Source organism: Dipodomys merriami, unplaced genomic scaffold, assembly GCF_024711535.1.
Source record: "Dipodomys merriami isolate MVZ:Mamm:240054 unplaced genomic scaffold, mDipMer1.0.p SCAF_277, whole genome shotgun sequence".
In the NCBI taxonomy this organism is placed as follows: Eukaryota; Metazoa; Chordata; class Mammalia; order Rodentia; family Heteromyidae; genus Dipodomys; species Dipodomys merriami.
Genome location: NW_027204237.1, coordinates 248,805 through 266,440, shown reverse-complemented (window position 1 = coordinate 266,440; position 17,636 = coordinate 248,805). Strand labels below are relative to the sequence as shown.

Genomic DNA, 17,636 nt, shown 5'->3' with positions numbered 1-17,636 from the left:
TTTGTGACCTATCTTGCTTTTCCCTGACCAGCCTGGTGACAAGTTGTGACCATCCCCTATGAGGGATCAAGGGGAGGGGGGTGAGGGGAAGCCCTCCCCTTGTGATCAATCTCTCACCTACCTGTGTACCCAGTAAACTCTTAGATGTGTCCAGTGCTGTGGGTAACCTGCTTGTATCCCCAGATTACACTGACCACCATCGGCTATGGTGACAAGACACCACATACCTGGCTGGGCAGGGTCCTGGCTGCTGGCTTCGCCTTACTGGGCATCTCCTTCTTTGCCCTGCCTGCTGTGAGTTTCCCTCTGCTGGGTTGGTGAGGAAGGCTGGGCAGACTGGGGTGGGGAGGGGGAGGGGGCCACCATCACAGCCTCTTGTCCCCCTCTCCATGTTCCCCCCACCAATGCAACATTTTCCTAGGGCATCCTCGGCTCTGGCTTCGCCCTGAAAGTACAGGAGCAACATCGGCAGAAGCACTTTGAAAAGAGGAGGATGCCAGCAGCCAACCTCATCCAGGTACACAACCCCCAGCAGGCCCTGTGGCAGCGAAACCCACCTGCTGAGTCAGCACCCAGACATACAACTAGGACTTCGTTTTGAAGTTCAGAGAGGGATGAGCTGGGATGCTGACTGAGATTTCAGAAATGGTCCCCTGCACCAAATGTCCACTTTGGAGGTTGCTAAAGCTGCTGCATAGCTAACTCTGCCCCCGGCTTTCCATGGTCTGGGGTAGGGTGGAGTCTGGGAAGAGGCTGGATGTGGAGATGATTCAGGTCTGCCAGCCTCCCACTGGACAGCTGTCTGTCATCCCAGTCCACTCCCAGCACCTGGATTCATGAATGCTTCAAGCATTTGCACAAACAAAGAGAAAATAGTCCAGAAATAGACTTTTAGGAACTCCAACACTTGGTGGCCATGTGGGAATTAGCCAAGGAGACAGCTAAGGAGCAGCCAGAGGAGTAGATGGAAGGCCAGGAGCACATGGCCTCAGTTTCCCTTGGATTGATGGCTGATCTGGGCATTGGATGAGGCTAGAGCCCTGATTTTCTGTGACCCTCTCTCTAGGCCTTGGACAAGAGACCTCCCTGCAGGAAGTGCTTTGAGGGCTACTGTCACAGCCCACCTCTGCCGGCACTCCAGCATGCCTCCCTTTGATCCTTAAACCCAAGCCTGACTCAACCCCTCTTACTTTCTCTCCCCAGGGTGGACCCTCCTTCCCCTCCCTGCTATCTCCAGCCACCAGCCCAGCCTTTTCTTCTTAACGTCCCTTGGGGCACAATGGCCACTGTCCTTTGGGAGTTAGCTTTTCAAGGGGCATTGTAGGGCCAGGCGGCTGGCACTGTCCATGCCGAGAGACAGCTGGTATTGTGGTACTCATAATTAATGAGACAGCTCTGGCAGCTGCTCCCCAGCCCATGCCAGGGGCCTAGGCAAGCAGGAAGTAAAAATATTTCTGTCTTAGGAAGACGCCTGGTTGGTGAGGTCAGCAATGGCAGCCCCTTGAGGACAAGAGTCACCCAAAGAAGTGGGGGAGGGGCCATCTAGAGCCCAGTTCTACTTTGTCCTGCCTAGCAGCTACCATATCTTCCTGCCCTGGATGAATCACCCACTCACACTGGCACCTGGAGAGAAAAGGATAGTCCTTCCTTATCTGACTTTTATTCTTCCTACTGCTAAAGCCCTGCAAGTCCACAGATACTGAGGGATTGGAGCGTGATGGTCTTCCCTCTCCTCCTCAGTCTCTAGTATTCCCAAATAGTCTTTGACTGACAGCTGGGAAGGATGGATGGGAGTTTAGCGATAGAGTGCTTGCCTAGCAAGTAGGGGGCCTTGGGTTTAATTCCAGGTAACACACACACACATATGTACAGGCACGGACACACATATACACAACACACACACAGACAAGCACATACACACACAGAGTTGGATACACACAGTCACATTCAGATACTAATAAGTTACCCAGTCACATTCACTCTTCAAACAACTACAGAACACTGTAACTGGCCCACTGAGGGTACAGTGGTGACTAAGATGTTGCTTATGGGCTAGGAGAAGGACTTTAACCAGATGCCCAGTGAATGGATATTTATTGGATGTGATAAGAGAGTCAATGGAAGTGTATGCTAGGGGCATCTGGCATTAAATGCTGACTGTATACCAGGCACCAAGCTTGGCATTGCACAGACATCAGTTCATTTGATCATCACAACATCCCACTAGGTAAAAAGGGCCCAATCCATTCTGTAGGTGAAGAAACTAAGGTTCTGGCCAGGTGTGGTGCTGCATGGCAGTAATCCTAGCAGTTAGGAGGCTGTGACAGAAGGATACAGAGTTCAAGGCCAGCCTGGGCAATAAAATGAGATACTATCGAGACAACAAAAACTCTCTCAAGGCTTCCTTAGTCTAACCAATTTGTAAGGACAGAGCTGGGACTGGAAATCCACACCCATCTAACAACAAAACCCTCAGCAGTACCCCTTGTGCTCTGAGGGATTTGGCTCTCGTTATGGTCTTCTGTGTCACCTTGGGAAAGTCATACCTCTTTAGGTCTTGGCTGGCCCCTCAGTGGCTATGGAGCCAGAACTGGCTGCTGGCTCTACATAATCCTCCTCTGGCTAAGTCCTAAGTTCCTTCAGGGGTAGAGGACTGGAGGAGGGGTGAGAAACTGATGTCCATTGCTCTGTATCTCCATACCTCTAGGCTGCATGGCGCCTGTATTCCACTGATACCAGCCGGGCCTACTTGACAGCTACCTGGTACTATTATGACAGCATCCTCCCATCCTTCAGGTAGGTCCTACTGGAGTGGGTGTGGGAGGGGGTTGGCAGTAATGTCCCTCTAGCAGCAATGGCACCAACTTAGCCCTGGCAAAGGGGAGGGGTGACAGCTCCCAAGGGAGCATCCCAGGTTGGTTTCACAGGTCTCTAGATCACTCAGAGCCTGGGGGACTTTTCCCCCTTCCCTGCTGTGCCTGGGAAGAGGCGAGCATAGGACACAGGGTAATGGTATAGCTCTGCCCCTCAGGCTGAGTCCTGGCTCCTGACATGCTGGCAGTGGCATATTCACCCACAGGTGATTCCACAGGACAGGCCCAGCCAGGTCATCTTATCTTAAGTGGGAGCAGTCTTAGCCTGTACCGACCTGGCAGATTCTAGCTGGTTAGAATGGACAGAAACATATGTGTCAAGGCCAGATGCCCCATGTATGACTACATGCCCACTGTTACTGTGCCAGGCAGCAGCCTCAGTGCCTGGAAGTGAGCCTGCTCCACTGGTCCTAGGCCAAGCTAAGGATGTATGGGGTAGCTCCATGCAGGGGGTTATTAATAGCATCTCCAAGGTACATGGAGCCAGGTGCCTGACCAGGCCCTGGGACAGGAATAAAGACTGCAGAGCTGGCTCTGGCTTGGTCCTGCAAGTATGGGGGCACAGAGTATGCGGCTGGGCCTGACTGCTGTGGTCAGCGATTCTGCGAGCCTTCTTCTCCTCATTAGTTCTCCAAGAGCAGCTGTTGGGTGAGCCCACTGGCTGCCTAGCCTCTCCTATTCCTTCCCTTCCCTCCCCACCCCTGGTCTTCCCATGAGAGGAAGAGGAACAAGGAGCAAGTGCTAGGAAGGGGCTCCCATGCCCCACCTGGTAGAGCCAAATGCACACCTCAGATAGGGCCTCTTTTGCAGGAGCTGCCCTGAGAACACAGCCCAGGCAGAAGAGTGGGGCAGGGGCTGGAGGGGAGAGGGAACTTGGAATGGGGTGGTCTGGGTCCCCTGATAGAAGGAACAGAGCCTGGTCTGGAGGTTCTGGGCCTACTTGTCCTTTTGCTTCTTTGGATCTCAGCGTTCTCATAGGAAGGTGGGTGGGGGAGGTGTGCCCTCCTGGCGAGGGCACGAAGAAGTGGCCTAGAGAGTTAAGGAGCAGCTATATATAGCTCCAAATCTAGTCTCCAAATGCCACAGGGAGCAGAAGCTGGACTGGTTACCCAACCAGATCTCTGTCTTCGGTCTCAGTCTCCCCCTAAAATCCAGAGTTAGACTGGGAACCTAGGGATTTCAGGGTTTTCACTGACCTTCTGGTCGGCACAATTCCACCTCCAGACAGTCAGCTTAATGAGCAGAATCAGCTGGATTTGAGCTCCCACTTACTGCCTCGTGTGAGGCTCTTGAGTGGTGCCATCCTGCACAACCATGCCTGGCATCCAGAAACCAGCATAGAAAAGGAGGAACAAAGCCAATCTTTCCTACCTTCCCCTTTGCCTATTCTGGCCAGGAGTATTTGATCCACTCTGGAGGGTGGATTAGGACCTGGCAGGAGCTCAGAGCCCAATAGATAAGAGGGGTGGTACTGGGGTTCGAGCTGTGGCTGATGGCGCCCTCTCCTGCAGAGAGCTGGCCCTCTTGTTTGAGCACGTGCAACGGGCCCGCAATGGGGGCCTACGGCCCCTGGAGGTGCGGCGGGCGCCAGTACCCGACGGAGCGCCCTCCCGCTACCCACCCGTTGCCACCTGCCACCGACCAGGCAGCACCTCCTTCTGCCCTGGGGAAAGGTAGGGGCCCCATGTGGCCGCCACCTCCTCTTGCTTCTCTTGTTCTTTTCTTCCATTCTCTGTTTCGCCCTCTCTTAGATCTGCCTCCAGCCACCATGTGGGTGTCTGACCCTGTTTGGGGGACTCCCAGGTGGTTGTTGGATGGCCAGACAGGTGCAGACTGAAGCCTTCTCTGGAGAGGCTGGACTCATCTTTTTGACTCCAAGGGTCTGAGAGGGAGAGCTGTCCTCACCATCCTTTCCTATCGTCTCCTCCATTCATGCCATTGTCCTCTTCTTTCTCTGTTTCCACGTCTCCCTCACTCTTCCATCCCCGCACCCCCATCCCTCCTGGGAAGCTGGAGAGAGGAGGAGGCCGCTGGCCCCAGGTGCTTACGGCTCAGGTAATTGCGGGCAGCATTCTGGGGTGTGAGGGCAGGGAACCCCCTCCCCTGACATGTTGCTGTAGGAGGGCTTGACACTGAATCTGCCTCCCGCTCGGGAGCCAGATGCCAGCTGGAAAGAGAACTCTGTGCCTAAGACTGCTGTAGGACCTCTGTAAGCTCAGCCAACAACTAATGCTCTTGTCCCATGCAACCCTTGACCTCAGCTTTGCTAGTGCATAGCAGAGAGGCCTCCTGGGAGTCTCTTCTTCCACAGCGAGGTACTCTTTCCACCATCCGCAACCGTCTCTTTCCCCTTGACCTGTCTCTTCTGGAGCTTTTGCATCTTGAAAGAAGAGCCAAGAAAGGGCAGTCAGTGTTTGTCCCGGGCATGTTCATTAGGAGGAATTACAAGCATATTGGGTTGGGGGGAAAGCTTCCATAGGGACTTAGCTTGGAGGCCAAGGATTCAGTTCAGTTCATACCTCCTCTTTCAGCTTTGTTGTGTTTCATCGTCACACATCATCCCTGAACCAGCCCAAGTGAACATTATGACCTTGAACTTTTAGGTGTAATTCTGAGCTCCAGGCTCAGAACAAGAAATGAAAGAAGAGGTTGAGCCCCCTCAGTGACCAGGAGGAGGGCCAGCAGAAGCTTGCCTGCCACCTGATGCTATGTGTGTCTTTAAGAAAAGTCTTCAAGTCACTCTGCTCCTGATAGAAAAGAAACAGTGTTTAGGCTGATCAGGGGCTCTGGATTCTCTGGGATTTGGGCTGAAAAGGCTTGGAGAATAGGGTGATAGAGATGTTTTGGTGTAAAGAATGTAGGGGACAGCATCTTTTCCCTCTTCTTATGAGGACACTTCTGGGCAAGAGCTGAACAGGAAGTAGATGGAGAGACAGAGCCCCCACCTAGGGCTGGAGCTGGAGGGAGGAGAAGCCTGATTGGCCAGACCAGGCTGGGAGCTTCCTGGAAGAGAAGGCCATGATATGGCTCCATTTGGATTCCCCATCACTGCCTGAAGGCCCTTTAGGGTTCTCCCCATCCCTGCCAAACCACAGTATATAGGCAAAAACTCAAAAGGCTTGGCATTCTGGCAGCTCAAGGTAAGACCTGAGCATGGACTTTCTGAGGCTTCACTTCACCCTTGTCTCCCCCTCCTGAGCAGAGATGCACTGGGAATGGAAGTTATCCTGTAGCCTGGAACCTGTGCCACCTTTCACAGCATCTCCAGTCCCTGAGTCCCCTGAGGCCCAGGACAGACTACTGCTCAAGGCTAGGCCATTACTGACACCATCTGTGTCCAAGACTACTACTGAGGGCTTGGCCATTACTATCTTCTGTGTCCATCTTCCCTGGAGTGTCAACATGGCTGGTGTCATGATAATGGTGAAGGAGTGTCCCTTCTTCCCAGGGACTCCAGGGGCTGAGCTGGGACTTTTAATTCAGTTACCAGGCTCAAGGCCAAGTGGCCCTATGGCCCTGTGGTCCATCCCCCTCAAATGCATGTGTGAATGTATATACACACACATCCATACATCCCCACCTGCTGGCCACATCCCCAGTGGAGCTTGAGCAAGTCTTCAGGAAGTCGAGCCCAAGGAGACTTTTGGGGGGCTGGTGATCCCAGGACCAGCTTCCACCTCTTAGGATTTTGTGATCAATTTCTCAAAAGCATGGCCTCCTGACTACCTGTATGAGCACCTCATGGTTTGTGTGTTTGAAATGCAAATGCCTAGAACTCTCCCACAGAGTTGACTCTGGAGAAGAGGCCCAGACTCCTGTAGGTTCCACATGTTCTCAGGAGCTCCTTCTGCAGAGCGTGAGAACGTCTGCATTCTGGGGATGGGGCTGGAGGGTAACGGGTGGGGATCCTTCTCTCTCACCAGCCACAGAAGGCCGGCCCCATCCTGGCAGCTCCCCATGCTCTACCCACCTGCCTCTGTCACTAACCTCTGTTCGTGTCTTGTTCTCAACTTTCCAGCCAGATGTTTAGTAATAAGCGGAGTTTCTTTCGGATCCACGCCAGCTGGAGACCGAGGTATCCCCTAACCTGCTCCTCCTGTTCCCACTCCTCTTTGTCCCCTCACTTCTGGGACTGGAGAGGGGGACAGGATGGGTCAAAGACAAGGTGCATGTGCCTGCTGCCTGTCATCTGCCTTGGCTCTAATGATCCCCTTGCCTTCTGGGGATGCCTTTGCCAGGTCTGGGGCATGGGCACAGCGTGCCTGAAGGCACACTCACAGGAGCCTTGGGCATGTGTGCTGGCTCTGCTACAGAACCATGTGTGATCTTGACCAAAATGCTTCTCTTCTCTGAATATCTGTGGAATGGGAAGATTGAACTAGAGGTTCTCTAAGGGCCCTTCCCCCTCTGACTTGTGCCAGGCCTTGGGTTTAGCTTCCTATCTCCTCACTGCTTATCTGGGAACCTTGCAGATGTCTGCAAAGATGGAGTCTGGACTTCCCTTGCTAACCAGAGACCCAACTTTTCCAGCTGCGTTACAGCTATATTCATGGTGGCTGCCCTGTGCCAGCTCATGCTTTGTCCACTGAGGACATGAAGAATAAAACATGGTCTCCCAAGAGATGCAAAGGATAATTGTAATTTTGTGCCATGAACACACAAAATGAGGAAGCAGAGGGGCTGTGGAGCCCTGGTTGGGCACTTGATCCAGAGGCAGCCCTGAAAGGGGTAGCTGCTAGGGAGAGTACCCCGTCCAACGGAAGCAGGCCAAGGCACGGAGGCAGCCATGAGCCAAGCCATGAGCCAAGCAGCCAGTGCAGGCCGGATTTGAAAGTATGTGTCAGAGCTGGGAGTAGGAGCAGGGCTGGGTCATGAAGAACCAAAGTCTATCCTGGGCTTTATCCTCTTGGCCTTGCATAGTGGCCAGTGGGGACAGAGCCGTTGTCTGTCTGTCTGGGCTTCAGTCAAGAATAGCCTTTCTTAGAAACATGGGGTTGGATCACTCTCTAGCCACCACTCATTTGTCACATAGCTTTCCGAGCCTCAGTTTTCTCAGATGGAAATGCAGATAATAGGCTGGGCTTCCTCTAGAATCCTGCCTGGCTCCTGTAAATGTGGACCTCGTGCAGTTCAGTATGTTTGCAGTTAATATTTTACATTTATTTATTTATTATTTATTTTGGGTCCAGTCGTGGGGCCTGAACTCTGGGCCTGAGCACTGTCCCTCAACTCTTCAGCTCAAGGCTAGCACTCTACCACTTGAGCCACAGCGGTACTTCCGGCTTTTTTCTTTTTGCTTATGTGGTGCTGAGGAATCGAACCCAGGGCCTCATGCATGCAAGGCGAGTGCTCTACCATTGAGCCACCTTCCCAGCCCCAATATTTTACTTTTAAAAAGTTGCTTGGGACCTATAACTGTGGGGAGTGGGGCCACAGTGAAGAGAGAAGCTGAGGAGACTCTGGGTCAGACCTGCCCTTCTGCAGAAATGGCTTGGTGGGCAGGACAGACTGAAGGACCAGGGCAGGGCAGAGGGCCTGCAGTGAGACTGTTTCCATGGTCCCTAAAGAAGGACCACAATAGAGGCAGGTGACCCTCGATCCCTAGGTTGGCCTTTGACAGGGAGAGGATGGATACCAACAAAATTCCTTGTGGAACTGTGTGAAAGGGGCTAGCTGGGTCCAGCAGAGCAGTCAGGGGCAGCCTGTGCTAGAGCTTGCCCTCCCCCAGGCAGTTGTAGCAAGACCCACCCCATTCTTCTCCCAGGTACCAAAAGCCCCTTAACCCAGTTTCTTGACCTAGGCACCACTGACATTTTGAGTGGGATAATTTTTTTTTGTCTTTTTTTTTTGGTCTTGGGGCCTGAACTCTGGGCCTGGGCGCTGTCCCTCAGCTCTTCAGCTCAAGGCTAGTGCTCTACCACTTGAGCCATAGCACCACTTCCGGCTTTTTCTGCTTATGTGGTGCTGAGGAAGCAAGCCCAGGGCCTCATGCATGCAAGGCAAGCACTCTACCACTGAGCTACCTTCCCAGCCCCGGGATAATAATTTTGCATGGGAGTCTTCACATACATTATGGGATGTTTAGCAGCATTCCTGGCCTCCAGCCATCAGATGCCAGGATCATCCCACACTGTGTAACCCCACCCAAGATGTCTTTAGGCTTTGCTAAACATCCCTTGGTGCTCAGTTAGCTCCCTACTCCCCACTTTGAGCACTTGTCCCCCCAAAAAGAGCACAGTCTCTAAAGTCCGAGATAAGGATCCCAGGCTTATTCTATGCCTCTGGGAGCTCTATGACTTTGGGCTTCATGTCCTCTTTTTCTGCAGATGTGAGATAGGGATGGTAGATTCTGAGTCCCCCACACAAAGAGGCTGAGGCTGGCAGTCAAGACTTGTGTGCTCCAAGGAGCCTGAGAAGGGGACAAGCTCTTTGGTGCTCATTTGTAAGCAAGGTTTCTTTGAGCTTTTCGGTTCCAGAGAGGCTAATGTGAGCCTTTTTCTGGGCCCTACCCAAGGAGCTGGAATCCAGGACCACTCCTGGGAAAAGAGTGTCTTCTTGCATTAAAGAGGAGCCAAGGTCTCTGACTGGCTGGAAAGTTACAGAATTCCACAAACCAGGCCGGAAGCTCGCTCCTTATTACAGAATCAGAGCCAAAAAGGGACCTTTCAAGGCCTCTAGTGCAAGCCTCAGCCCTATCCCTCCCCAAGTCTTGCAAAGTACAAGCATAGTCTTTTTTGGGGGGGTTCAGTTGTGGGGCCTGAACTCTGGGCCTGGGCGCTGTCCCTCAGCTCTTCAGCTCAAGGCTAGTGCTCTACCACTGGAGCCACAGTGCCACTTCCAGCTTTTTTCTTTTTGCTTATGTGGTGCTGAGGAATCGAACCCAGGGCCTCATGCATGCAAGGCAAGAGCTCTACCACTGAGCCACCTTCCCAGCCCTGCAAGCATAGTCTTATTGCACACTTCTTGCTACAGGGAGGTCTGTCCCCCTTTCCCAGAATGCCATCAGAGCCAGATGTGCTGGGTGCATTGATCCAGAGTTCTGGGTCCTTGGCTGAAGTGCCAAGGCCTTCTTCAGCCTTCTCCTTCTCTTCCACATGGAGGAATGGAGGACAGGGTGGGGTTGCACGGACGGATGGGTGGGGGTGCTTGCCGGCATGAGAGCCTGCAGGAATGGCTCTGCATAGGCAAGTTTGGGAAAGCTGCCCTCAAACTTCAGTTGGAATCTTTGGATGTGTTTGAGGGATCCTGGGTCAGCAAAGGGCATGCTAGATTTCAGAAGCCATCCCTCTGCTTTCTTCAGGGCCCCGATCCTTACCTATAACCTCTCCCCTCTGGACAGAGGCCCCTGCCCCCAAGGATGGTCCCACATCCGGGCCGCCTTCCTGAAGGTGCCCCTGGTTTCGAGATCTCCCTCACCTCAGCACCTTGACTCTTCACTCCTCTCCCATGCTTCCCACTCAGCACCGAAACCAGAATCTGTCTTCTGTGCAACCCTTGATCCGAAAGTCCCCGAGAACAGAGAACATGGCTTATTATCTCACCTTTGCCACACCTCAGGCCTCCTCAAAGACTGACTATGCTCTTCTGAGCTGGAATCCCAGACATTTTGGGAAGGGACTTTCCCCCAAACCTGTCCACAGGGAGTCCTTCGGTGACAAACTACAGGGGAGGCAGCAGTGACGCCTCAGGGCATGGAGTAAAGGGCGTTTGCATAGGTCCTACCCAAATGGCTAGAGTGGTTCTTGAAGCTCTTGGACACAGAGTTACTCTACCAGGTATCGGTTCACCAGGGCCCGTTCAGAGATGACCAAGGCATCCCCTACCTGTCTACCTCCAAAGTTTGGGGATGTGGTAGGGAGCCAGGTACAAGAAGAGAAGTCAGAATGCATACCCAGACATGTACATGTGTTTGAATGCACACAGATGTGTAGGGTGAGCTGGGTGCTTAGGGGGTAGGATGGATGAGTGGGTTCCAAGATCACATGGGACATCAGCTCTAGTGAGCAGGGGAAGGGAGGGAAGATGATAGAATAACAGGTTGCCAAACACAGACTTCACCAGGGAAGTGGGCACTGGGCATGTCCTGGGCATTCATTTGGGCCCAGCAATCAGATTCTGGGGCCTACTTTACAGCGGGCCTTCACCTTGCAAGCTGCCATGGGTACCATCATATGAAAGTCTGTGTGTAATGGAGACCTAATTTTGCAGTGTACTACTTGCACATCTGTACCAGGTCCTAGAACCCTGACTTGACCAATGCGTGTGTACACACATGTGCACACGCACACACACACCATGTATATCCACACTGTGCATGTGTACACATACCTCCTCAACCCCACCCAGCCAGCTCCTGTGTACAATGAGGACTCAAGGCCTCCTAAATGTGTATGAGGCCAGGTAAGCTCCATTCCTCAGCAGCCAGTCTGTGCCCAAAGGAGTTGCCACCTCCACTTTCCACCACTCACCTGGGACTTGGCCCAGATCCTCTGTCCTCCTGTCTGTCTCTGACTTCCTTTTGGACTTCTCTCACACCTTCCACTCTGACATCTGTCTCCTGTGAACCCCTTATCTGTCTGAGAAATGTGGGGTGTAGGGGGGAGGTAGGGTTGGGGATGGGATGTGTTCCACTTGACTCTGATTCAGTTTCCAGTAGGAGTCAGGGTCCCCCTTTACTATGCCCCAATGGCTACCCCAAAGTCCTAAGTCAGCTTTGATCCCCTAGCCCCTTATTCCATCCCTGGCTAACTTGGTTCTCTTCCCAACTGCCCTGCCAGCAGCCGGATGGGTATCAAAGACCGCATCCGTATGGGCAGCTCCCAACGGCGGACAGGTCCTTCCAAGCAGCACTTGGCACCTCCACCAATGCCTACCTCCCCGGGCAGCGAGCAGGTAGGCGAGGCCACCAGCCCCACCAAGGTACAGAAGAGCTGGAGCTTCAATGACCGCACTCGCTTCCGGGCTTCTCTGAGACTCAAGCCCCGCACCTCTGCGGAGGGTGAGCCCTTGGAGGTCTAGGGCCCTGGACCAGCTGGGGGGGGAGGGGGAGGGCCTGGGTACTGTCTCTTAGCTTTATGTTCCACATTCAAGTCTGTTGCTCTACCACTTGATCCACATCTCCATTTCCAGCTTTTTTAAGTGATAAATTGAGATAAGAAATCTCATGGACTTTCAAGGTTGGCTTCAAACTGTCATCTTCAGATCTCAACCTCTTGAGTAGGATTACAGGTGTGAGCCACAGGTGCCCAGTGGGAGGTTGTTTCTTGATATCTGCATGCAACTTGGATGATGATGTAGGCAGAGGCTGCTGCTTCTTTCTGCACCTGGCAGCCATTTCTGGAAAGTGCCAGGGCTGGACCAGATTCCCTGGAAGATCCCTCCTAGTTGCAAGACATGTTCCAGGCTGGGGAAAGAGGATTGTGAGTAGAAAAGATGGAGGATGGAGACAGCCAGTCTCTTTGATTGCCTGTGTTGTGTCAAGATGTCCAGGCTGACAGCTCAAGAGAGCTTTTATCCTGGCAGGTTATAGAACCCCCAAACTAGTCTTTGGGAGGTGCTGACTCATGGAGGCCTGGGAATGGTTGATGCCAGGGGACTTCCTTCACTCTCTCCCTTCCTTCTGCTGGGGAGGGGGGCAGTGTCATCTCGTTTGCAGTGCAGGGCACCAGCCCCACAGGAGCTGTTTCTTATCTTTGCTTTACGGGCCTTCCCTGGTAGCAGGGAACCAGCTACGTGGGAGGCTGTGGGGGAACTAGCCCCGAGCCTCCTCCTTCCTCACAAGAATAAGGACCACATGGATATGTGCAGAGCACCAAAGCCCTTTCCCCAGAGCCCCCGTCTTGCATTTGGGGTGAGGACTAGCAGGCTTTTCTCCAGGGCCGTGTGTATCCTCTCTGCTCAGAACAGAACAGATGTTCCATTCACCTGGCATCAGGCAGATGTTTTCCCTGCCTCACCACAGAGACCTTTGGGCCTGAGTGCCCTGGGGTTTTTGGACCTGGATAGGGCAATGAGGGGCAGTAGCCAGGGAAATAGGAGCCTCGGCTGCTTGGTGCCCCAGGATGCTGCTGGGCCTTTGTCTATTGATCCATGTAATACAGGGTATGATTCCCTCTGCTGCTGACTCTTGGACTATGTAGACCATTCTTGTCTTTTCAGAGGTCCCCTCAGAGGAAGTAGCCGAGGAGAAGAGCTACCAGTGTGAGCTCACTGTGGATGATGTCATGCCTGCGGTGAAGACAGTCATCCGCTCCGTCAGGTGAGGCTGAGAGCTGAGGTGAGCACTCCTTCCACCTGTTACCTGCTGCTGCTCCCCATCTGGGCTGCCCTCTTGGCCAGGCCTGGCCTGGCTCCCAGTGTGCCAGCTGCTGCCCTCCTGGAGTGCAGGAGAGGTAGGCAGGTGACAGGCAGCTCCTAGCAGGGCTTGCTTCTCTGCATCATGTCCAGAGGGCCTGGCTCCAGGGGCTGGTGGCGTGGCCACTCCCTGCTCCCTGTCTTTACACAGGCACCATCCTTCAAGCTCCTCCTGATCTGCTTCTCTGCTTCTCTCTCCTTTCTCCATCTCCCAGTTCATGTCAGGCCCTTTCCTTCTTCTCCTCATTCATGTCAGCACCTGTCTGTCTCTCCTGGGATCTCTGTCTATGCGGCCTTCCCAGCTTCTCTGTGCTCAGTCCCAGGCTCCTTTTCTCTCTGCATCTCATCTCAACTCTCTCTCTCCTTGGGTGTCTTGGTCTCTTTCTCTCCAGACTTCCTATAGAGCAACACTTTTCAAACTACAGGTCGAGATGTTTTGAAATCAACTTAGTGAAACCAAATTAGTGGGGCTATGGTAAGCATTAAAAAAAAAAAAAAAAAGAACGGGGCTCAGTGGTAGAGTGCTTGCCTTGCATGCATGAGGCCCTGGGTTTGATTCCTCAGCATCACATAAGCAGAAAAAGCTGGAAGTGGGGCTGAGGCTCAAGTGGTAGAGCGCTAGTCTACAGCTGAAGAGCTGAGGGACAGCGCCCAGGCCCAGAGTTCAGGCCCCACGACTGACAAAAAAAAGAAGCCATGAGAATGCATCTGTCGTACTGAGGGGAGGGTAAATAATGTTTATGAACTTTGTTTTTCAGTTATGTGTGTGTGCGCATGTATATGTACGTGTGAGCTGGCTTGCGATATAAAATACATTTTTATGGTAGGGTTGGCTTAAAAAGTTTGAAAGCCTCTGCTACATCAGCTGCCATGACAATGGGGACCCATCTGTGTGTGCTATAGCCAGGGCCCGGGTGCATCTAGCCCTAGATACTTGGCCAGGAGTCCTGGCTCTGTCTCCATTTCCAGCCTGCAGCTCTAGCCCCAAAGGCCCCTGAGTTCCAAACCTTGTGGACTCAGTTCCTTTCTTTCCTCGCTCAGACATCTGCTTGTAAGCCTCTTGCCCTTGTGTTTGTTTTGAAATCAGAGTCAGCAGGATCTTTTCCCAGAGTCTGAGATCTCTCCTCACCCCCTTTCCTCTTCCTGCCATGTTCCCTGTGGTCATTATCTAGAACATAGTGCCTGAGCTGCGAGGACTGTTATTTCTTTAGCCACCACAGCACAGACCCTTCACACTCAGCGTGCCCTAAACCTACTCCTTCTTCTGGTCCTGCATTGCAGACAGTGACACCACCACTACCCACCCTGTGGCTTCAGTCAACCTGGACCGGGAAGCCTTTCCGTTCCACCTCCTGAATTGCTCGTAGCTGCCCCTTAGCTCTATTCCACTGCTCCTTTGCAGCTCAGCTCTGTCCCCTGAATCTTCCCCTCTCTGACCCTGGCTCTGGGCACTCATGCTACAGCAGAAAGAACCCCCATCCCACCCTAGTGCCCACTCTGCCAGACTCTTGAGACTGCAGTCTTCTTCATCTTCCAAATAGCTCATCTGTATCCTCATACTGTCCCCTGCTTGGGGACAGACCCTGGACAATCATGTACCTGTTGCTGCCTCTCAGAACTAACATACCCCCATGCCTGTTTCCAGAAAGCTTCCTTCATCCCCCACCTCTTGCCCTGGGGTCAGAAAAATGCTACTCTCAAAGCTTGCCCCCTTAACTCCCGAGCCAAACCTGTCCCTTCTCATTACTCCCAGCCCTCTTTCTCCATTATTGGATCATGTATCCTGTCACTCCATAATTGCCTGTGCCCTCTCAGTCTCCCACCTTGGACCTAGGCTCCTTGAAGCCAGGATTGGATCTGACTCCCCTTGAGTGTCCAGGGTCTCACAGCAGTGCCAAGTATTTGTGGGATGAATGCAATATTTCTTGTGGCCCATCTAGCTGAGGGACACCAGACTCACACCCTACCTCCCCAGGTTACCAAGACTACAGATTCAGGCATATGAAAAAAAAAGAAACTTTAAAAAAACCAAAAAAACTTATTGAGCCAGCCACTGGTAGCTCAAACTCAGGAGGCTGAGATCTGATGATTGTGGTTCAAAGTCAGCCCAGGCAGGAAAGTGTCTGTGAGACTCTTATCCACAATTAACCACCAGAAAACTGGAAGTGGAGCTGTGGTTCAAAGTGGTAGAGCAGTAGCCCGGAGCAAAAAAGAACTCAAGGTCCTGAGTTCAAGCCCCATACACACAAAATTATTGTTATTATAGAAGTGACATTACATTTATAATTTACAGGGGTTACAGTTACATAAGTCAGATAATGATACATTTCTTTTTAGACAGTGTCACCCCTTCCCTCACTCCTAGTTTTTCCCTCTCATCCCCACCCACAACTTGTATAGTTCATTTTCAACAGTGTCTAGTGAGTACCATTGGGGGGGAAAAATCAACTTTTGAGGGCAGGACAAAGGGGAGCATGGTGGTGGGTGGGGCATCCAGCTGAGGTTGCTTGCAGTGGCCTAAGCAGGACTGGAGCTGGACAAGTGGGTGGCAAAGGGGCAAAAGGAACTGAGAATGAATCCCTTACTAGAACTGGGCCCTTCCTCTGAAACTCCCTTTCTCCTCCCGCCCCTCCACACCAGGATTCTGAAGTTCCTAGTAGCCAAAAGGAAATTCAAGGAGACACTGAGACCATACGATGTGAAGGACGTCATTGAGCAGTATTCAGCAGGACATCTGGACATGCTGGGCAGGATCAAGAGCCTACAGACTCGGTGGGTTCACCAGCCCTCTGGGTGTTGGGCAGGGGTGGGGGTGGGGGCTGGGGGCTGGGAGCTGGGAGGGCGGGCGGTGTGCACCACCTAGGGGTAGATGCTGGACCAGAGTTTCTGGGCTGAGTAAAGTCACTGCCTCACAGCACGCGGCTAATTTTGAGGCTTAAGTAAAACTCAACCATAGGTCCTCTGTATGGGCCCTATAGAACTGCACTCCCGGGCGGGGGTGGGGGGAGAGGGGGATAGAGGAGTCTTAACATCGACTGTTTCCTGGGCCCAACGCAATGGGCCTAAAATAATCACCAGCCTCCCATCTCCCAAAGGGAAAGGCAGCTTGTCCTCCGTGGCCACCTCTTGCCTCTGGAGTCGCACATCTCTTTTTAGGCTTGGAGTTCTTGTGGAAGGGCTCCTTTTATGGTTCCTTTTTCCTACAGGGTGGACCAGATTGTGGGTCGGGGACCCGGGGACCGGAAGACTCGGGAGAAGAGCGACAAGGGGCCCTCCGAGGCGGAGGCAGTGGATGAAATCAGCATGATGGGACGCGTGGTCAAGGTGGAGAAGCAGGTGGGTGTAGGATGGCCGAGCTAGTCGACTTGGGTAGGCTTCAGGGAGGAAATGCGGGGAGGAGGGAGAGGGTCTCAGAAGCGCGGCCTAGAGGCACTGCTGGCTACCGCTGCGCCCCAGGCCCGGCCCGCAGGAGGCAAAAGCCCTCTAACTCTGGCTCTCAGTTGTCTGCCCTGGAGTGTCTCAAACAATTTCAGCTCAACTCCCCGCGCGCCCCGCCCCCGTCCCCCCTACTCCCTCCCCTACCCCCATCCCCTCGGCCCAAGCTTTGGGCAAACTGCTATTGAAAGCCCCTCAGCTCTCCATTAGCCCCGCCCACCACCGAGCCCCGCCCACCACCGAGGCCCACCGCCTATCAGCCCCGCTCTCCCTTCGCTCTGCACCGCCCACCGCCGTCGCCCCGCCCCCGCCCGCCTCCCAGCTGTGCCCTGCCCCCAGGTGCAGTCCATCGAGCACAAGCTGGACCTGCTGCTGGGCTTCTACTCGCGCTGCCTGCGCTCCTCCGGCACCTCAGCCAGCCTGGGCACCATGCAAGTGCCGCTCTTTGATCCCGACATCACCTCCGACTACCACAGCCCCGTGGACCACGAGGACATCTCCGTCTCCGCACAGACGCTCAGCATCTCCCGCTCGGTCAGCACCAACATGGACTGAGGGGCTTCTCCGGGACGGGACGGCACTCGGCCGGCCCCTCGGCCAGGAGGCCACGCCCGCCCTCTGAGGCCTCGGGCCTCCTCTCTTACTTGAACTCGCTCCCTCGCGGGGAGAGAGGCCACACGCAGTATTGAGCTGCCTGGGCGGGTGGGCGGCGGATCTGCCGCGGGTGGCAGGCCCCCCAGGAGCATGAGATGCCAGGCCATGTGGAGGGCTATAGCAGCGGCTGCCCCATGGCCTCTGGGCTCCCCAGTACCCTGCCTGCTCCATCAAGGCTTGACCTGGCCTGTCTGGCAGGGCATTGTGCTGAGAGTGGGAGTGGGCCCTGGGCCCTGGGCCCTGACACAGCTTCCAGCTATGCAAGGCGAGGTCTCTGACCTGCCCTCCGGGCAGAGCAGGGAAGCCCTCCTGCCAAGTCCC

At 53.7% G+C, this 17,636-nt stretch overlaps 1 protein-coding gene across 1 annotated transcript in view; it reads left to right on the top strand.

Annotated features, from left to right (window-relative positions):
- LOC138837827 (potassium voltage-gated channel subfamily KQT member 4) overlaps positions 1–17,424 on the top strand; it is a 50,466-nt gene extending 33,042 nt beyond the window's left edge. Inside the window, exons 6-14 of the mRNA XM_070036822.1 lie at positions 184–294; positions 422–517; positions 2,708–2,796; positions 4,385–4,546; positions 11,651–11,871; positions 13,032–13,131; positions 15,867–15,998; positions 16,433–16,562; positions 17,001–17,424. Of these exons, the coding sequence (XP_069892923.1) occupies positions 184–294; positions 422–517; positions 2,708–2,796; positions 4,385–4,546; positions 11,651–11,871; positions 13,032–13,131; positions 15,867–15,998; positions 16,433–16,562; positions 17,001–17,216 (1,257 nt within the window). The 3' untranslated portion in view covers positions 17,217–17,424. The remainder of the gene's footprint in view (positions 1–183; positions 295–421; positions 518–2,707; positions 2,797–4,384; positions 4,547–11,650; positions 11,872–13,031; positions 13,132–15,866; positions 15,999–16,432; positions 16,563–17,000) is intronic.
- Positions 17,425–17,636: the final 212 nt, after the last annotated feature.